A 22,234-nucleotide genomic window follows, 5' to 3' on the forward strand; every position below is an offset into this window, starting at 1 on the left:
AAGAATTTTTATTCATAAAAGCCCCAAACTAGAAAAACCCAAATGTCTAATAACAGATGGATAAATCAATTATGATATAAAAGATAAAAGTACTCAGAAATAAAAAAGAAAAAATTACTGATACACATAACATGGGTGAATCTCAAAAATAGTATGTTAAGGGGAAGAAAACAGACAGACAGGGATATAGATTGTATGATTCCATTCATATGAAGTTGAATCTATAATTATAGATTAGTTTACATAGGCAAGTGGAAAGGAGTTGACTGGGTAGATATTTGAGGGAGCTTTTTAGAGTGATAGAAATGTTCTGCGTTTTGAATGGAGTACTGTTTACACAGATGTGTGTCAAAATTCATTGATCTATTTTTGTTACATTTTATTGTACATAAGTTATACTTTAATAACTTATTAATAATAAATCAACCAGAAGTTAATTTTTTTAAAAAAGGATCCTAGGCTGGAAAAGAACATCCAAATTAAGTAATCAAGAAGATAGTAGAGAGATTAGGGGGAAAAAACTCAAGCTCTACAAATAATCCCAGACTGGTCATCTGAGAGTCTCCAAGAAGTAACCACCCAGTATGGTATTTTCCATGGATAATGTTTTTAATTCCAATGATTTGCTCAAACTAGCCTACAATGTAATGTTATCAAAACTCAGAAAGCTAGCAAACTCCTTGCTATGATCAAAATGGCATTTTCACAGTGGTCATTTCCACTATTGGTGCACTGTTGTAATGAACCATTAAAGAAACATGAGTACTATGCAGTCAAAATGTTCTTACATCATTCCTAGATACAGCTGCTGAATGCAATCTTTATCTTGTAATTCAAGGTCACTAAGAGAGAAAGCGTATTAAAAACCAGTAAGGGATGCCTTTGCTATTGATACAGGGTCCACGTATTCCACCCAAATATTCACTGGATTCCATGAGAACTACCAAAAGAACTGCTAAATGGAGTATCACAGAAACACTTCTAATGTGCTCAGCATCTCAACTGTGCAACCCTTAAAACGAATATCCAAATAGCAGCCTATACTCTAGATGTCATGGAAGAACAGGTGGAAATGTAAATATGCACCATCTTTTAGGAGAGCAATTTAGAAATATCTATCAATATATCAAATTTATATCCTCTTCTACCCCAAATATCTACTTCTAAATGTCTCTCCTAAAGAAGTACTTGCAAAAGGACACACAGATGTGTGTACAAGATATATACTGCAGTTTTTAATAACAATCAAACAATCAAAAGCAATCAGTCATTAAAATATTAAAGTCGGCCGGAATGTACTGAAACAGGAATGGGAAGGAAATGGTTAACAGCAAGCCTGTGGCTCAGTCTTTCAGCTAGGGATTCCCAGCTTGATACCAGACCTCCCTGCAAACAAGCTGAAGGTTTTTAATAGATAGCAGAGTCCCTCATTTTAAAAGGTCAGGAAATGCCTGATGTCTTAATTGCTTTTGTAAATAATCTGAGAACGTATGGATTTATGCGGCATGGCTGGCTGGAAGATGGGAGATAATCACAGACATTTTCTATTTGAGTAACTAATGTAGTATAAACCACTGGATCCCCCCAACAGAAAGAGCTTTCTTTGAGAAACTGTTTCTGTGTATATTGTTCAGAATTTGTCTGGGAACCCAAAACAAAAGATGTGTCCCAAGGTTGAATTTTACTTCTGTAAGCACATTATAAATTGCAGTAAATGTCTGTTAGAAATATATTTATAAATGACTTAATGTAAATTTATAGGAAGTAGGTATTTTAAGCATGTTGATAATATGTCCTAATATGATGAGAAAATGACATTCTTTGGAAGCTGTGCCCACCAGCAATGAATATTTGTGCCTAGCTCCTGTGTGAGCCTCCTGCCTGTAACCTCAGAATCATGAGTAAGGTTTGGTGCTGGGTAAGACGTCTCATTCATGGGAGGATGCTTTGGCAATTCAAATCTTCGTGTTAGCACAGGAACACTATCTAATGTACCCAACTAAATAGGGAAAACAGTAAGTTTCAGGATATGCACATTTTGTTAAGGAAAAATATACATACTTGTGTGTGCATAAGTTTCTAGACTTAGAAAAATAATCAACTGAGTAATAGAGATAACTTCCAGGAAGTAGAAGTGTAGATGGGGAGAAAAAAATTAGACTTTTACTTTACAGATTTTAGCACGTATTATTTTACTTTACAGATTTGAAAAGGACGTATTATTTTTATAACTTGAAAAGTAAGAGGGACAAAAAAATAATGGTGAAGATGGCCTAATCTTGGAGCAAGACAGATACGCAGCAAGATAATGATAACACTATAGGATAATTACATTGTAAGGCATATACATACCATAGCAGAGGTGTGTACCATGTACTAAAGAGAAATTATAAAAAGAGAGTGACTCCCCCTTCTGCGGAAGTTTGGGAAAGCTGGAATGAGAACACCCTAGACACCTCTCTCACACACACACACACACAAAAATAGCATGAAAAGCAGAGTGATCATTCGTCCTCGTTTGCCTAAAATAGCCTCAGATTACCCAGCATCATTATTAATAGTGCTCCATTTCACGCTCAGAAGTGCTCCAGTTTGAATGACATATAAGGCTGCCCTAGGTTAGTGGTTCTTAAATTTGAGCATGCATCGGAATCACCTTGAGGGCTTGTTGAAAAGCAAACTCTGGGGCCCACTCCCAGGGTTTCTGATTCTGTGGGTCAGAAGCCATCACAGAGAACTTGCATCTCTAATAAAGTTCCCATGTGATCCTGGTGCAGCTAGCCCAGAGATCACAATTTGAGAACAACCACATACAGGCGGAAAAGTGCATGACGCTGAGACTAGTAACTAGCTCTAAATGAACTACTATAAGGTCTCTAAAAGTAGCAGAAAGGAAAAGTAGTTTAGACCAGGGTTACCACAAGTGTGTACTGTGAGTTGATGCTTGACCCAGAAAGAGATAAATATCAAAATTAGGAATAAGCATTTAGAAATCATGGACTAGACAGTCATGTATATCTATTAAATTTAGGAATAAAAATTTGATTCACACTGTATTGTAATTTCATTTTTCTAACACTTCATTTTTCTAATAATTTATTTTACAAAAATATCAGTCCTTGAAAGATGGCAGGGGGCAGGGTACTCTAAATTTTCACCACTGATAGTTTGAGAAGCACTGGTTTAGACAGACTATTTTGAGAGGGTCCTTGTAAACAATGCTAAGTAGACTGGTCTTTATCCTGTAAGCAGCAGGAAGTAATCAAAAGCTTTTAAGTAGGGAAGTATTGAGTCCAGATTTCTATTTAAAAAGATGATTCTGGTAATGGGATAGATTAGTGGTCTTCAAACTTTTTTAAACACTCATTCCCGTCAGTAAAAATATGTTGACTGCTCATCTTATTTTTTGTATAATTATAAACATTTATTACTATATCTCCATATCACATGTATTTAAAAACATATATGAAATAGAAACATCATGAGAGTAAAGTAAAAACTAAAAAGCAAGACTTTACTGTCCTCTTCCTACCCTTGCAATGGATCACCCTGCACATTTTGGAAACAATGGTGGTAGAAGAGTATCCCTCAGCAAGGGCTAAGGTTAGAAACTGGTTGGCCATCCAACCCTATGACTCACATTCTACAAAGGCTAAACTATGTCCACAAAGCAGGCCTGGAAAATTACTACAACTTCATGGTGTTGGGTAACATCTAGGGAAGGACACTAAAGCCTGAAGAACATAAGAGGACAGAAGGAAGAAATACAATAACTCAACAGCTGAACATCTGGGCGAGGCAGCATGTATGCCGAAAAGAACCTATGTCTCATTCATTTTATGGTCATGGGAAATCTTCAGCCAAACAACTTTGACCTATTTGGCCAGGCTAAGAAACTAACAGGGCTGACAGCAAGGAATTTCAGCTTTGTTTAAACACGGTTAAAACTGAGTCTAGCTTGTTGTAGACAGGCTACCTACAATCGATCAGAGCCTAGACATTAAACACCACAGTGTGCCACTGTCCTCATAACCGTACAGCCTCCAGAGAACGAGTGGTCTACTGTGTACAGTTTCCACTCCGTCACTGATCCAAGAGTTTGTGCCATGAGTGTTTCATGTTTGGTTCACTGTAGAATTTGACTGAAGGAAATTATAATGTTGTGTTTTTTTTCCAAAAATACCCATTCCCTTAACCATCGCCGATTACTGGAATGCTTGAGAAAAGCTGATGCAGAGTTAGAAATCTAATTTGATTTAAATTTAGAGGGGAAGGAAACTTATTGAAAAGATGTATTAACCTCCTCAGTTGAAGAATAGAGGCAAATTAAGGACCCTGAGAAACACTTTTCAGACCCCCAAGAGCACACAAGAAAATAACTGCCTGGGACACCTTATACTTCTTTCTCAAACTAAAAAAACCTTCTATTTCTGTTTTGAAAATGTGATTTAACAAGACGTCTTATACTTCTCTCTTGAAAAACTGAGAGAAGATTACTGGGATTCTGTCTGGGAAAGGACAGGTCGTCTGCCTCTAACTGCAGGTATGAAGTGGACAGATCACAATCAGACTGCACATTAACTCCTCAACAGCAAATAACCAGAGCTCAAGGGAACCAGGGAGTCCGAACAACCTAAAAGTCATTTACACTAGAAGCTAACACAACATTGTAAATCAACAATATGTCCATTAAAAATAAAAATTATTACCTGTAGATGAAGTCATGATTTCAGAAGTTATTCAAAAATGGAAGTCTATGGTCAGCTTTAACTTTTATTGTTTCCTTTGGAGTGCAAAGCTCAAGTTGTGTCTAATTATCAAAGCTCAGCATTTATGAGGTACTGATTAAATTCAAAACAAACTCTCCTAGTCAAAGAGTGTTAGTGGCTCTTCACTTGAACTACAAACATACACATCTGCTGCCACCCCGGTGCAGATTCAAGACAGGTGTCTTGGCCTTGTGTCCCTGCCAAATGACAAAGCCTTTTCTAAACCCCTTAGATGTTTAAATAAATAAATAACACTGTATTTTTGGCTGCTGCCACAACATTATACTCCTGGAATTTTGTAAACAGATATATAAATTCCAGAATCATCCTGATATTTGGGGGCCATGAGCCTAAGCCAAAGGCAATGTTTAAGTCCATTTAATGCTGGACATTTACATGTTGAAATTGAAGCTGAAAGAGACCATGTTAACCTCAGAATAGTTCAGTTAGCTAAAATACTAATTTTGGGGGGGAAGGGTATAGCTTAGTAGTAGAGTACATGTTTAGCATGCACGAGGTCCTGGTTCAATCCCCAGGACCTCCATTGAATTAAACTAATTACCTCCCCTCCCCCACAGTAAACCAAAAAATAAATAAATAAATGATAACATTAAAATTTAAAATACTAATTTTTCTCATTGAACTATTCAAAGTTAATTCGTATCGATTTCTGTCTGTAGCTCAGCCACTGTATAAGAACAAAGTTACCTGTTTTATGATCTGCTTATGTATTCCCGTTGGTGGGCGTTTTCTCCGATGATAGGCAAAAAACCAGATCTGGGCAATTTTCACACTTCTGGATCTCTGATCATGTGCCAGGCTGAATGCTTTATAATATCTTATTTAATCCTTTCAACTGTAAATATTTAGTATTTTTTATTAACTCTATTTTATAGATGAGGACCAGCCCCTCACTGAAAAGAACCAGGCATTTATATTTTTCACTAATGATTAGTTTCCACCTCAAATATTCTGTTCAATTCTCCCCACACTGTAGACTGTATGCCCTTAATGTCACTCCAGAAATATAGTCATGCCACTTTGGCATGTGTCAAAACAGTCCTAAGAAATTGTGAAATATGCCTAACTATGCTTTAGATACCCTTCCCGCCAATGTTCACCCTCCTTTCTTCTCTTGGCCTTTTCCCAAAATCCATTTTATCTGTCACTAAATCAAGTAACTAGTTTTTTGGTGGCGACTCTGTACCATGCAGGGTCATCCTGTATAATATCTCATTTATCTTCTTAACAATGTATTATCTGGAGTTCGTAAATGCAGAAAACAATTCAAAAAATTTCAAAAAAAAAAAAAAAAAAAACCAAAACCAAGAGGCAAAGCACTTTGGAAAAGGTAACAGAGGAAGGTGATACAGCTGCCACTGAGTGGAATTAATTTCACCTTGAGAGGAAGAAAGTCAACTGTTGAGACTTTTTCAGCAGATAACTACTTTAAAAATGAGTTTGATATTTCAAATTTTCAGTAGAGAGGCAACGTTTGTAAACCTAATGGTCAACATCTACTTAACTCATCTCTCTGTCCTGGAGGTTTCTTAGAAGCTCCAGAAAATAACACAGAAACGGACTGCCTTTCTCAAGGCAGAAGCCTTATCCATTCCCTATTATGAAAGCCATGCCCATCAATTAGGGGCTAAAGCTAAGTGAAAACAGGTTTGCCCCTAAAAGTCTGCAGGCCTGGGCCTGTAAGCTATCTACCAATCAGGTAAGGTGTGCAGAGTACCAAAGCAAAGGGCTCTTTTAAGACTAACGTTAGACAATGCTCATTTCACAGAGGTTTTACTAATTTTGTTTAACCCCAAGGCAGCTTCACAAATGCATGCAATTAATACAGACAAAATTCAAATCTGAAATCCTTAAAACACACACTATCTTTGTGTGCAATATTACTGTTTGGCAGGTTTTTAAACTATATAAATGGTAATTATACTGTTTGTTTATCCTTCAACAATCTGCTTTTGCTCAACTTCACACTTTTAAGATTTAGTTATGCTGACAGATACAGCTCCTTTTCACCCACTGCAACTCCTAAATAGAGGAACACATGATTTATTCACCCAGTCTCCTGTTGATGAGCATTTCCTAACAAAAACAGGATTAGAAAAAATGTCTATTTCACTAACCAACTTCTTTCCAATTTATTCAATAACCAATTGTTGAAATATGGGAGAATCTACAGCTTATGAGCTTTGAAATCATAGAGACCTGGGTTATACTCTTGGGACCAGCTCTGTGTTCTTATGGCCAACTATTTAAATCTCCCTATGCTTCAGTCTCCTCATTTATAAAATAGAGTTATAATAAAAAATTCTAAATATTTACAATTGAAAGGATTAAATAAGACATTATAAAGCATTCAGCCTGGAACACAGTGAACATTCAATAAATGGTAGCTATTAGTATTAACATCTCTTTCTTTTTTTTTTAATTTTGTTTTTATCATGAAGGGAGGTAATTAGGCTTATTTATTTATTTATTTATTTTAATAGCGGTACTGGGGATTGAACCCAGGACCTTGTGCATACTAAGCACGTGGTCTGCCACTGAGCTATACCCTCCCCCTAACATCTCTTTTCAATCAACATTATTTAAGATATTTGTGGGCTTCAAAAAGGTGAATAATTATTTTAGCTGAAATTTTCCCTTTGTAATTAATAAGTGGTTATTTCTCAAAAGACTGAAAAACAAAAAACTTCACCAATGCAATGAATACAAGGGAAGGGGGAGTGGGGAGGCCTATAAAGTTGAGAGTTTAAAAAAAAATCAGTTTGTAAATAGGAATGTAAGAGCTTCAGTAAACCAAACCCTCTTTAGGATAAACATACTCATACTACATCCTATCCTAGTGCTATTCAACAGAAATGTGAGCTACATATATAATTTTTTTAGTAGCCACATGAAAAGTAAAAAGAAACAAGTGAAGTTAATTTCCACTACATATTTTACTTCACCCAATATATAAAAATTATCATTTCAATATGTAAGTATAAAAATGCAGTATTTAGGTTTTTACACCAAATCTTCAAAATTTGATGTGTATTTACACTTACAGTACATCTCAACCCCAACTACCCCTATTTCAAGTGCCTAGTCACAGGTGAAGTGGCTAACCATGTTGACAGTGCAGTTTTCACCTAGGCTTTTTAAGATCCCTGTACAGTGTTTTTCACCAAAGACTCTGCTTATCAGCTAATACAGTTTCGATGCCTTTTATCAAAGTAAGGACCAGAATGAGCATACTCCCAAACTGGAGCTCTTCCCAATGAATGCAGAGAAACTCCTTAATTTTATCAGAATTAAACATCTCATTGGAGGAGCAAAAAGTGGAAGAACAGCTTGCAGTTTACAGGATGCATTCTTGAACTTTATTTCATTTCAACCTCCCCAAACTCAGTGAGGTAGAACATTTACAAATGGGAAAAGAGGACCAGAGTCCAGTGACATGCCATGAGTTACACTGTGGGTAAACCCAACGCCAGGTCTCCAAACCCCACAGGCTACAGCCGTGCAAATGCAAAAAAATAAGCAGTCTCTCCATCTTCAGCACAGATCCATTCCGACAACGAGGAAGGCTACTGACAGGCTCTAAATTTCTCTCCACTGGCACCAGAACCTAGAATAAGCACTTTAAAAAAGGCATTCAAATCTATGCAAAAACATCTGAGTACACATGAATGGTTAGGCAATCTCAAATATTAAGGTGGAAGAGTTCTGCTTCTCAACGTTTACTACCAAGGTGAACAAAAACTTAAGTAAACAAATTAAACCCCACTTTAGCTTCCCCAACCTAATGTATTTTTGTTAAAGTTTAACAAAGCAAGGTAATTCAGACTGCTTGGTTGTTTAGCTTAAGGATAATTATTAAGTGCTTTTAAATAAAAATGTAAATACAAGGATTACTGAGTGCTGAACCACTGTCTCAGAATCACAGGTTCTAAAAGTGAACTCATCATGGGAAAAATACAGATTTTTCTTTTTAAGAATACTAACTAAAAGACAATATATCATAGTTTTACTGGTGTTTATTTCCAATGGCAAGTGGATGTGTGCTTTTAGTTCCTTTTCTGAAAATTCTCTCCAATTTTTTCTACAGTATCTTAGCTTTATAGTTATAAAAAAAAAATCAATACATGACTTGAAGTTACTAAGGCATCTTTAAACAGAAATGAGAGCTTAATACAATTTATTTTCAACTTTAAACACAACTATTACTCCAAAGTCAAGCTCTTCTCACACGACCATTAATAGCATCTCAATTAGCAAGGGCAAATCTCTTCATAAATCCTATCTGTAAAGCACCATCCAGCTCCTTTATTAATTTTCTAATTATTTTAAATTTTTAATAATCCTTATAGAGGTCGTTAGGGGCCTAGAAACGTCAAGCTCACTTTAGCTAAAAGTCACGACCTAATTTTTCTGATGCTGCAAAAAGAACCGATTTGAGTTTTCACTCCCACTCTGCTCTAGCTTTTCTTTTAAACAGTTGTGTGCAAATGAACTGGCAGCTAGTAGGAGCTTGGACGGCCTAGACGTGGTATCACCACCCTCGGTGTAACAGATTTCTTTTTATTCCAGGCCTCTGGAAGCTTCTTCCTTCATTTAAGAAACACCTGTTTATTGCGCACCTACCAATGGCTAGACTCTAAGTACGGCTGAGAAGCAGCCTATAGCAACATGGCCCTTAAAGTCCACTCTTAACCGCGCAGACAAACCAGTAAACAACTAACTTGAATCCAAAGTGATAAGAGTCATCTGGAGATAAGACAAAGGGCCAAGAGTACACTCCAGGGGGAGATTAATTTGGCCTGCTAGGTGTCCCAGGAGGGCTGAGGCGCTCTGGAGAGGGTGGGGGAGATTTGAAAATACTTTCCTGAGCTTGACTTAAAACAGAAATCCAGAAATTTCCCGAAACGCTGGAGCCAGAGCACTTTCCGCCTGGCCCTCCCCATCTACAGAGTGAGGCTAGCAGAGCCCAGGCCTGACGACCGGCCTGGGAACTCAGCTACGTGACGACCAGGCGCCCAAATGGGGACGGGGCCAAATCGCCTCTCAGCTGAGATCTGGGCCGCCGCTCCGGGACCCCGAGCAGGCCACCACCTGTTCACTCCTTTCACCCTCACCGGTTGGGAAAAGCCTTCGCCCAGCTCTGGGGGCGAAGCGAAGCGAAGGCACCGATGTGGGTGCAAAATTTGATCCCGGCCACTCCCGGTACAGACTCGGGCCGAGATTTGAGGGCCGGTAGGGCCTGCCGAGGCGGGGCGGCTTCGCTGCCCGCGGCCTCCGGCGAGCCTGCACCGAGGGGTGGGGACGGGAGTGTGGCCACCGGGCCGGACGCAGGAGGTCGGCGCCCCGCACCTTCCGTGGGCCCGGCCCAGCACCCGGCGACACCCTCGGTCTCCCGTACCCAGTCCTCCCGGAGGGCGGGCGGAGAGCGCGCCGGGGCAGGGGAGGAGGCTCCGGACGCAGGGAGAGCTGCGCTGGCCGGCTCGAGGCGCACGGTCCCCGCGGCGCAGCGCGCGCCCTCACGGCCGGCCCCCGGCTTTACCTGGTCCGGCGGAGGCGCCGGTGGGAACCCGGAGCGGGCGGGCGGGCGGGCTCGGCGTCCGCCCTCCCTCACCTGGGCGGAAGTGAGAGGCCTAGGGCGTCCGCGCCTCACCTGGAGGCCCTCCCCTCGCTCCCACCCTCCCCGCCGGGGCGGGGCGCCGAGGTGGCGCGGGAGGGGCGAGCGGGGGGAGCCCCAGGCCGCGGGAGGCTGAGTCTGGAGGGGAATGCGGGGTCGATTGGCTTCTCTACTTTCTTCAGGTTGAACTGGGCGATGAAGGGTTAAAGAGCCTGGAAAAGGTGGGATTTGGGGACTGAGTGGGCAAACGAAAACCCAAGTAGTGAACAGATCCGGCTGGACAGGTGTTGTAGGAGGGCTGGGCTGAGAGCGAGACCCACGATCAAGGAAATTAAAGACACTGATAAAAGGATATGGGCAAATCTGCTTGGTGCCTCGGTGTCCCTTTCTTTTCCCGTTCTGTTACCCTCTCGCGTTTTCTATACCCGCTGACCCAACAACATTCTAAGTATAACTGATTTTTTTCCCCTCATTTATATGGGAAAAGAAAAGAAACGAATCTAGCAGTATTTGCTTGCAGTATGAGAGGTGCTAGCTTATACATTAACTCGTTTGTTCTGCGAAAAACCTGCTGAAGATCCTGCGCACCTACAGGTTAAGTAATTCGCCCAAAGTTTGGACCCAGACGGGATCCTCTGACTCTCAAGTTCAGTGTCGATTTACCTTTACGTTTTAGCATTTTCACTCTTGATATCATGAGCTGATTTTGAGAAAGTTCTGTGTAAAACCTACAGTGGCTTTACTCTACTCTTTCTAATGTAACTTTATAATTTTGATGATAGGCGTTTTGTCTAATACAGTCCACACATTAACAACGAATAGAATCAATCTTTAGGTGTGTATTCACTAAATAAATCCAATAGTTCGTTAAGCACTGTGACTGACTGCAAAATGTTAATATGGCATACCTGTCCTCAAGAAAGGTGTTACAAAACAACTGCAACTTAAGGACATCTCTTATAAAATCATGCACTTGTCACCTTGTAATCTTATTTAATTTTTTTTTAAAGAAAATGTCACTTATTAGGTCTGGTAAAAAAAAGATACACAATTTCAGCATGGTCTCTGCCTCTTAGGAATGAACAAATTTTTGAGGGAAATAAACTTTATACAATAACTTAAATCACCAAATAGAAAGAAGCCAGAACTTTCCGAAAATAAAGAGACCTATTATGCTTATTGAAAGTATCTGTTAGGACTGAAACAGGTCTTAACAGGTGTTTAGGATTTGCTTAAAGTAAACTGGAGAAGGAAATGCTTCCTAAATCAGGCAGGCAGCATACAGGTGGAGACAAATTATCTCGAAGCATCACCTTGCAAACATTAGGTCTCTTAATCTAACATTTGATGATAGTTATGAACATATTCCTACTTTTAAAAAAAAAAATAATGTGACTTTTAATTAACTGGGAAACAAAGTTCAAACTCCATTTCTTAGTATCCAAGGCCCTCTAAGGTCTCCCTTTCTTGCTGATTCTTCAACCTTCTCCAAGATCTTATTCTGGCCAGTCTGGTCTACTCTATGCCCTTGGAATAATGACACCATGTCTTCTCTTGGTTACTCATCTCTTTTCCATGCTTGGAATGTTCTATGAGCTGTACCCTTCCCCCAGGGCCTCCGTGACCATTCCCAGAGAACATCCATTTCCACCACATTTAATCTCATTTTCTCCATATTTTACTGTTGTTATTTTAATGTGAGCTTTCTTCTGACTCGTGCCTGTAATTAAAAAAAAAATTAACTTATTCAATATATTTTTTAAGGAGCTTACTCTGGTACACATTATCTGGCATAGAATTTTCTGATTTTTAACCTCTGAGAACCCTCGAGTGTCTTATTCATAGAATGATGAAGATGAACACAATTTTTAAGAACACATCTCTGAAGTCAGAAAATCTGAACTTGAGTCCCGACTCCACTATTTCCTAAAATATGTGACTTTGACAATTTACTTAACCCTTCTAATTCCCATTAGTGAAATTTCAGTACCAGGGCTTACTTCATAGGGTAGTTTTGAAGGTTAAATGAAGGAATTACATGCCCTGCAGAGACGTGGCACATTGAAAGTAATAAATGAAAGTAATAAATGTTTGGGCATGAACATGACAGATACTTGTGACAGCAAGGAGACAGCCAAGAGTAGCAGTAAATAAAGTGAGGCCAGAGCAGGTGGTGGAGGACCTGAAACTATTACAGAAAACTTTAGGATATAAGGCTTTATCCTTTATCCCTAAGAAAATTAAAGAAACAGTGAAAATTTTTGAGTACAATTTTCATTTTTTTTTAATGTAATGATTGGTGTTTATTTTTTAAAATGCTTTATTTCTTTAGAGAACTTTTACGGTCTAAATTGAGCATAAGGCCCAGATTTCCCATATGCCCCCTACCCCCACACATGCACAGCCTCCCCCTTTATCAACATCCCCCCACCAGAGTGGTACGTCTGTTACAACTGATGAACCTATATTGACACATAATCACCCAAAGTTTATGGTTCACTCTTGGTGTTGGACATTCTATGGATTTGAACAAATGTATAATGACATTTATTCACCATTTGAGTATCATATGGGGTACTTTTAGCAGCCCTAAAAATCCCCTTTGCTCTGCTTATTCATCCCCCTGCTGCTGCCCTCCCCCCGAACTTCTGGCAACCACTGATCTTTTAATTATCTCCATAATTTTGCCTTTTCCAGAATGTCAGATAGTTGGAATCATGCAGTACATAGCCTTTTCAGATTGCCCTTTAGGAATGTGCATTTAAGTTTCCTCCATGTCTTCTCATGGCTTAATAGCTCATGTCTTCTAGCACTGAATAATATTCCATTGTCTGGGTGCACAACAGTTTATGTATCTGTTCCCCTACTGAAGGACATCTTATGCTTCCAAGTTTGGGCAATTATGAATGAAGCTGCTATCAACATGTGTACAGGTTTTTGTCTGGACAAACATTTTCAACTCCTCTGGGTAAAATCCAAGGAGCTTAAATAGGATTTTGAATAAGATTTCAAATATGATATAGGTTTTGTGTTTTCTTAAATGAAAGATTAATCTGAAAGCAGTGTGAAAAAATGGATTAACAAAGTTGGGGAGAACACCTAGAATCAAAGAAAGGAAGGAAAAATCACTATAACAAAGTTCACAGGAAATGATGAATATCTGAAATAGGGTAAAAATATAGGATTTTAAAAATGAGCACTTAAAAATATCAGCTGCTTGCTGATTTGATAAAGGGATTAAAGAAGAACAAGGAGAATACTGAAGGGCAAAGATGATCTAAGTTCTGAACCTGATAAAAGGGATGGTGGTGAAACCTAGAAAAGCCAACTTACTCTATTTTAGTTTTTTGAGAAGCAGGACTCTAGTACTACAGTCAGTTTTAGATCCGACATTTGACATTCAGGATGAAATATACTTTGCATAGAGTAGGCCTTATTAAGTGATGAGTCAGTCAATTTAATTGGATGGCAGGCAGTTAGACTGGTGCACCGAAGAGAGGACACAGAAATGCTTAAGAGATAACAGCATTGATGTAGAAAAATTCCCAAAGTGAAGGAAGATTATAATAAAGATGTACCAGGACTTGACATTATGAATTTGCCATGAGAAAAAAATTGCCCATCTCAAATAAAGAAATTTGGGGAGAGTAACAATCTTTTATATTTTAATGATTCTATCCTAATCATAGAAACAGGAATCAGGTTGCCATGGGCAAAACTGTTAACATAACTAGGTGTATGTTAGATTCTTTGGAATGGAAATAATTCAGTGTGCAGAGCCCTTGAATCCCAGAGGAAGCTTTGCTTCAGACTTCACTGATAATTCTCTTTCCTAATGTTCCACATAGTAATTTCCATATTGGGCTGTGCAAGTCATGTCCTTTACTTTCTATAGAATTTCCATAGAATTCTATAGATTTTTTTTTGAAGGAATTCCCCGCCCAATTTTATTTATTTATTTTACTGAAGTATAGTCAGTTGTAATGTGTCAATTTTGGTGTAAATTTTTATGTTACAAATCTTGCATTGAAAACATGCCCAAGATTGAGATTTAACCATTTTCTTACTATAATTAGACAAGGTAGTAATCCTGTGATCAAAGACTATGCTTGCAAAGAAATAAAGTAATATATTTTACTGAGCCATGAAAAATAAATTAAGAAGCAGTAAGAAGAGAAAAATGAACCACACTTCAAGAGCCAAAAATTTTGTATTTCTTTACTTTCATGGGGAGACTTGTTCTTTTCAGGTTATACAGTATAGGAAAGAACAAAGATAATCATAACCATAAAACAGATTTTGTAATGGGATTAATCAGCAAAGTATAAGCATTTTCAAATTATTTATTCAAAATCTATATGAAAAATGACACAAATACAAAGGTAAGCAAAATTCTTGCAGTCAGCAGGAAAATGTCTAATTTTGTCACAATTTCAATAAACTCAAACTAGAAAGTTGCTTCCTTTCCCCTTCTGATTTTCCTTGATTATATTTTGAAAGTCAAACCAGAACACTTGGAAAGTGTAAAAATAGCCAAAATGCAAAGTCACTATCTTTTATCACCAGATAATATGTGTAACAGATATTTTGATATTTATCCCTGAATTATACCTAATCCTTGGCCCCAACCTCTTCCCTAAATTTCATCTCAGGAAAAGGCTAAGGGATGGTGTTGAGCCCTATGTTATACACATTATCAGTATTTTTTTTTAAACTTAATGATTAATTTGTCTGTACATTTTTTAGGTGGTCATTTAGTCTATGAAGATCCAATCTGTTCTTCCAGTTTGGCCTAGATTTTGAATTATTTTGATGTTAATAACAAAATACTGTGTTCCAAGTACTGTTTGGGGAACTATCTCAATCAAAACCTTTATCCTGCTACAGTAACTAGTACATGTGTCTATTGTAACAATTATTAAACAGTATTTTATGTCTTTTCCCCTAGCAAACACAAAGTGCTCAACTACTGGGTTTTCGTCTCCCTATTCTTTGAGTCTCCTTAGTCTCCTTCTTAGGGTCTCCACTAATGCTGGGTCACAGTACATGCTTGATGAATATTTTCATGGAGAGGAAGGAGAGAAAGAAAGAGAAAAGAAAAAGGAAGGAAGGAAGGAACAGAGGGAGGAAAGGTGGGGGTAAGGAGAGAAGGTTTAAGTCCAATTAAAAACAGGAAGTTTAGGGGGGAGGGTCAGCTCAGGGGTAGAATCTGTGCCTAGCATACACAAGGTCCTAGGTTCAACCCCCAGTATCTCCATTAAAAATAGATAAATAAATAAAAACCCAATTACCTTCCTTCAAAATAAAATAAAAAATAAAAAAGGAAGCTTAAAAATTGAGCTAGTAAATTTCAAATTTCCTATCACTTAAAACTTTAAGCATAAATGTTTTAATTTAATAATAGCATAGTAATGCTGCAAAATTTAAGAAAAAAATGTAAATGTAATAACAATACTAAAATATTACTGAAAATAGTTTTATGTCTTCCCATTCCAAAATGATACATCTCATAATACAGTATCTCAGGGTTGTCAAAGTGTGGTCTCTGGAACAGCAAGATCAGTATCAGCTGGCAACTCATTAGAAATGCAAATTATCCTACCCCACCCTATATCTTCTGAATCAGAAACTGAGGCAGGGCCCAAACTTCCGCGTTTTAACAAATACTCCAGGTGATTCTGATGCTCCCTAAAGTTTAAGGGCAACTGCACAAAACAGTTGTTCAAAATTAGTCCTACTGTGAATGAAGAGGCACCATTCAAATTCAAATATTTTTAGAGAAAAACGATTAAATTTTCACCTTAAAAAGTACACATTTTGTTCAGTATAAAAGATACCCTCACTACAGAACTTTTAGAACACATAGAAATTCAGAAAGAAGAGATGGAGGTTAAAACCCTCCAACTTTTTCACTTAGTTTAGTCGTAAACTCCTTAGTCTCCTCTTGTTTTAGTCCCTTTCCTTCACCCAAATTTTCACTGTTAAAAATAAAAGTGTAATGCTTATCTTTGTAACACAGAGTCCTTAAGATCTATTGGTAGCGGCCTTCCAAAAATTCTTCTCTAAGAACACACATTCTAAAATCGGGCAAACATCAATTCTATTTCAACTCAGTAACTGAAGTCAACATGCTTTTTAGCGTCTTTGAGCCTGTTCGTTATCTGTAAACCCAAATCCTTCCAGACTAACAGAGATACTCGTAAAGTGTTTATCAACTCGCCGGGCGCCGCTGGCACTTTAGCAGATGGAAAAGCCACAGTAAGGTTAGCTCGGGAGTGAGCAGTGGATGGAAGGCAGCTGAGCCGCCTTCTGACTCTCAAAGACCAATCAAAGCTCTCCCAGGTGATTCCGCGCGCCTAGCGGGAGGACCTACAACCGGCCCTGCACGGTCCCTTTAAGCGCCTCCCTCCCTCCGCCCGCCTCCCGCCTGCGCCCTGACGAAGGCGGAACCGGAAGGCGTGGGGTAAGTGCTGATCCCCAGCATGGCGGCCCCCTGGGCCTCCGGGCCGGCTGCTTCCGACACTGTGGCCGCCCGTCTCCTAGGTGTCCTGTGGTTCGTGTTAGTCACCACGGGACCTTGCGGAGCTGCCGCCGGCGGCGGGGAGGAGACACTTAAGTGCGAGGACCTCAAAGTAGGACAATATCCTCTATGAGGAGACCCAGAGAGGGGCAGGGTAGATTGCTGGTCGAGACTGGGTCGCGGCCCTCTACACGGGCTAGGGTTGTACTGAAGGGAACGGTGGTCTGAGTCCTCTAATGTACAAAGGGACCCTGGGAGGGTGAAGAGAGATGTGAAGGTGGGACGGGCCGAGGCCATCCTGTGTGATATTCTTGGAATTTTACTAATCGTTGGCTCTTCCTCTTCTGAGCCACTTTCTTTTTTTTAAACCAGTGGGCTTATTTGTTAAACAAGGGCGCTGAAGTATGCCAGGTCTAGAATTAAGTTAAAGAATTGACAGACCGTACCCTGGAAGTTTGTCGACTTAGGGGGAGACAAGTACGGTAGTTAATAAAGCCAATGTATACTGCCTATTTATTATTAACTTTACGTTTATTACGTTATATCATCTCAACCTCTGTCAGAGCCCAGACTGTCAGGGGGCAAGTTTCTGCTCCACTTTGTAACTGTGGACAAACCACTTAAAACTCTATTTTCTCATAAGTAAAAATATGTATAACAGTGGTACCAACGTAAAGGTCTGTTGTGATAAATTAGTACAGGTAAGTCACTTAGAACAAAGCCTGGCACGTAGTAGGGTCTCTGTGTTAGCTATGTAGTTACTGATGAGAAAACTGAGCTTGGAGGGGTTAAGTAGATTTGTTCATTGTAACAGCTCTGATAAAGGGATGAACAGTATGAAATGGGAGTTACATTCAAATTAAAATAGGTACTTTTGTACAAAACTAGATAGTTTTATGCAAATTGTAGTACAGAAAATTATATAATAGAAGCCAGAGATATAAGAAAGATTCTATGAGAGAAAATCTTAATAGTAAGAAAATTCAATCCTGTTGTATTTTTATGTGAGTTGACGGGAGGCAGCCATTATTAGATTTTTATAGAATAGCTCTAATTTGCTGATTAACACTGACCTAGAAAGTTGAGTCATTTTCTTGGCAGAAATGCCAGGGTGATTCTCGCTAAGAAAATAATTGGGTAGTATGAAGAGTCGTGCTTTTTGAATCCTAGAGAGAAGTGGCTGAGCATACAAAATGATATTAACTGGAAAATGTTGTTCGTGGCATAAAGATGAAAACCTTAAACAGGTGTCAGGCTCTCTATCTCCAGAAACATCTTGTGAATACTTATTTCATTTTAGTGTCAGTGAAATAGGAAACAGAAAAGCACCCCCCCCACCAAGTGTTTTGAGTAGGTATTAGAGGATAGTTATTATATCTGTTTCCAAAAGCTTTAAAATCCTGTTGGGGAAACCATGTATACCCACCGAAAACAACCATTTTCCCTGCAGTCTGCTGAAAAGTACCCTTGGCTTGGAATCAGGAAACCTGATTTTATTACCTATCACTTACATGACTTTGGATAAGTCATTCAAACTTTGAGCATTAGTTTCCTTCTGTAATGTGAGGATAATAGTATCTCCATCACAGGGTTATTTGTGTTATGTGAAATTATGTATGTGGGGATACTTGGGTCCTGTGAATAATTTGTCATTTTGCTGGAAACTGTTTTCTTTAACCTGAAGTCCTCTTCAAATAATTTGGTAAAGATTTTTATTTTCAGTTTTATTTTGTGCTTTGTGCTTAAACCCTTACTGATCTCCTTTAAAGATACCATCTCTGCTAAAGCTTTTCATGTAATAAATTAATGTTGAGGTATTATTTATTGACACTAAAAGTATATTTGTGTTTGTGCTTGTTGACTTGGACAAACTAACATCCTCTCTTTACATGTGAATATAAATATAGTATGTAAGATAAGATGTTAAAGACAAGATGCTAATGTTTTATAATGGAATGTAGTTCATATTTCCTTAACTTTTCTACATATATTTGTAAAGATCCAAAAATAAATGATGCTACACAAGAACCAGTTAACTGTACAAACTACACAGCTCATGGTAAGAATTCCAGAAACATGTCTTCAAAAATCATTTTTAAAACTTTATTTCATAGATCAGTGTGTGATCACTAAAAGTAATCAATAAATGTGTTTTTTCTTGAGTGATAACATTAGTATTCAGTTTCCAGAACAACTTAATACTAGAGAACTGGCTGGGGGTTGTTTAATTTTAAAAAGAATCTTACTCTGTTATAATTATATAAACCAGGAAGTTTTTTTAAATTTTCGTTCTTTTTTTAAAAAAAACCTTTAGTCAGTTTACGTAGCTTTCTTGATTCCCTTTATTTATCAAGCTGTGTTATGCAAAGATGTTCCTTTAGATTTTTAATATCTCAAAAAGAACTTGAAGTGAGACTTTTAGTCTGGTAAGGTTTATAAAAGCTCTATCACCCATATCATATACCTGTAAAATATACTTAGGTACATCCTAAGTATGAAAACAATATGGTAAGGATTTTAAGTATGTATTAGTATTTTCTTAGGTGTTTTGATAATGGATAATACCCTCAACCTAATGATTAAGTTGTTTAGCTTTTTGTTCTAAAGGCAGATGGAAAGGAGGCAGATGGTTGTATGTTGGAGCTGTTTGGATTTGGCATTCTTACCTGGCATGGTACATAATAATGGCTAATACATAATTTTGAGAAAAGAACACCTATTGAATATATACTGATTATTTTATGTTTAGACAGGAAATGAGCCAATAATTGATCTTTTCTTTATAAATAAAAGCTATTAAACAGATTCACTATGGAAATGAGATTAAAGGGATGGACTTTTTTGTTGTTACAGCAGAAAAATTTCACTTTTTCAAAAATATCTTACAGTCAAATAATTGACTTCTGATTATGAATTTGTATATATTTTATAAAGATCTCCCATGTCTTTTGTCTCTTTGTATTTTGACATACTGTTGGCCCAATTCTTGTCAGCAGAGAGATTTGAAAGTAAGTTGTGTTAAACTTTTGTAACATGTTTTGCTACTGTTCTGGAGTAGTGCAGTTTTACCATGTAAACAGTAATAGGTTATATATGTATGATTTGTGTAGTAAATATTGCTTAATACGTATATATTAATTTAGATATGTTAGACTTAAAGGAAATTTGTGAGGAATCCCTTCCTTCTTTAATATTTTTTAAGTATACTCTGTTATTTGCCTGTTCTACAGTTCAGTCTTTTATATTGTGCTTTCAGAATACAGGGGAATAGTGTTAACATACATAAAGAAGAATCAACTTTCAAATAGTCAACCATTTATATGAAATATGTTGCAAACCTGTGAATACTATTGTGACTTAGGTCACTTTAAACTAGGAAGCAGGCAGCCGGCTATCTCAAAGCCTTTTCTAGTCTGCAGAGTTCTTTGTAGGTATGAGGATTTTGAAGGAAGTTATACAACTAAAAAGAATAGTTTCTGACCAAAAAGAGCTCTGCCCTTCAGTTGGGTGTCTCTTTTGTAAAAAGTAAATGTGAATTCACTTAAGTAATTATTGATAAATAAGTTTACAAACAAATGCAAAATCAGATGATCAGACTGCTAGGAAGTATAAAGGATTTGGAAGTGTTATGGTACCATCTCGGCCTGTCAGGTAAGTAATCATAGATGATGTAAGTGGAGAGCTACAGGAAAATAAAATGGAGGCTTTCTGTATAAGGGAGTGATATGATTATTCATTTGGAGAGAATGAACTGTAAGTGCCTAACAATCTTAGAACACATACACAATTTTGTAGATTAATAAATAAATGACATTATTATGGTTGTAAAAAGAAAATAAAGTTTGAGACAAGTATGGGTCCCAGGGCTTCTGCATATAGATGTATAATTTGTGCATGACCCAGAAGTATCCAGCCATGATCTGGGATAGATTCTATCAGCACGGCCTAGCCCAGTTCTCATGAGGCTATGTCTGTCCACAGGAGGGTTTGTTTTTTTTTTCTTAATTTGGGGTTTTTGGGGGTGGGAGCAGGGTAAATTAGGTTTATTTATTTATTTAATGGAAGCACTGGGAATTGAACCCACGACCTCACACATGCTAAACAAGGCTCTACCACTGAGCTATCCCCACCCCACCCCCAGGAATTTTTTTAAATTGTCCGTTTTTAAACACACAAGGGCTAGTGGAGTGGCAGTGGTGAATCACTTCCAGGTCCTGATTAGAGACGACATCAAAATGAGTCTTGAAACATGCTTTTTGGTTGTAGCATAGAACTGATAAACAGGAGAAAAATACTAGAGTTGTGGAAAGTGTGAGCTAAATGATCTCTCTCATTCCTCTAGCCAAAATTTTTTTTCCTCTGTTTTTCCACTGAGTATATGGAGGACTATTGTAGAATCCTCAAACTAAGTTTAATTTTCTTAAACTATACATTTTGGGTAGACATAAGTAGGAGGAGTGTTTTACAAAGAGGGGAATTTGGGGGTGGAGAGTAAGAATTGGGACCAAGGGCAGAGGAGATTCAACTACAACAGTAAACTACTGTTATCTTGAAATGGTTGCCAGTTAGCCCAATAGCGGTTAACAGACATCTTTATTTACTGAGAAATTATTTGTAATAAATTTAATAATTAAATAGATTAAAATAAATGGATCAAAATAATTAATAAAAATTTATAAAATATTTATGATTGAGAAATTATTTATTGAGAAGATATTGTACGACAGGCTTCTACTAAGTGATATGGATGCTGTGTGAAGGAAGACATTTTCTGCTCTCAGGGAGTGTTTGGTATAGATTATATAGACATATATAAGCAAGTGTTTCCAATTTTCCCATCAGTGAAATACAAAAGTATTTAAACTCCATTTCCAGAAATTTTGCTCTGGTCCTTTGGCAGAGGTTTTTTGTTATCTTATTATTATTAAGTTATTGAAATATATTTACAGGAAAGTAGGTATAACTCAAATAAATTTTCACAAACTGAACACCCCTGTGAATGCTTCCAGATCAAGAAACAACATTTTAAATGTGCCAGAAGCCCCCATCATGGTCTCTTTGTAGTCCTACCCTGCCTTAATGATACCATTATTCTAACTTATAGCACAAATTAGTTATGCAAAGAGTATGCTATTTTTAAACTTTTTATTTGGAGATAATTTCAATCTTAGAGAAAAGTTGTAAGAATAGTACAAAGAACACCCATATGCCTTCTCCCCAGATTCACCCATGGTCAACACATTACCCTTCTTGCTTATCATTGTGCATTCATGCATGCTCTCTGTCTCTCTCAATTTGTGTATACACATT

General features: G+C 37.8%; 2 protein-coding genes across 10 annotated transcripts in view; one reads left to right on the forward strand and one right to left on the reverse strand.

Moving 5' to 3' along the window:
- Window positions 1–10,379, reverse strand: part of PATJ (PATJ crumbs cell polarity complex component) — a 291,022-nt gene extending 280,643 nt beyond the window's left edge. For 2 of the 4 annotated variants that reach the window (XM_064493517.1, XM_031465257.2), the window contains exon 1: window positions 10,330–10,379. The gene's annotated coding sequence lies outside the window, so the exon portion shown is untranslated. The remainder of the gene's footprint in view (window positions 1–10,329) is intronic. The other 2 variants (XM_064493518.1, XM_031465262.2) reach the window with 1 other exon arrangement.
- A 6,470-nt stretch (window positions 10,380–16,849) lies between these two features.
- Window positions 16,850–22,234, forward strand: part of TM2D1 (TM2 domain containing 1) — a 73,000-nt gene continuing 67,615 nt past the window's right edge. For 5 of the 6 annotated variants that reach the window (XR_004140821.2, XR_010383806.1, XR_010383807.1 and 2 more), the window contains exons 1-2: window positions 16,851–17,044; window positions 18,910–18,983. Coding sequence is in view for 2 of the 6 variants with exons in the window: in XM_010988564.2 (XP_010986866.2) it covers window positions 16,887–17,044; window positions 18,910–18,983 (232 nt within the window). In the remaining 4 variants the exon portion in view is untranslated. Of the gene's footprint in view, window positions 17,045–18,909; window positions 18,984–22,234 lie in introns of all 6 variants that reach the window. The other variant, XM_064493519.1, reaches the window with a different exon arrangement.

The sequence above is a fragment of the Camelus dromedarius genome, chromosome 14 (genome assembly GCF_036321535.1).
Source record: "Camelus dromedarius isolate mCamDro1 chromosome 14, mCamDro1.pat, whole genome shotgun sequence".
Classification (NCBI taxonomy): domain Eukaryota; kingdom Metazoa; phylum Chordata; class Mammalia; order Artiodactyla; family Camelidae; genus Camelus; species Camelus dromedarius.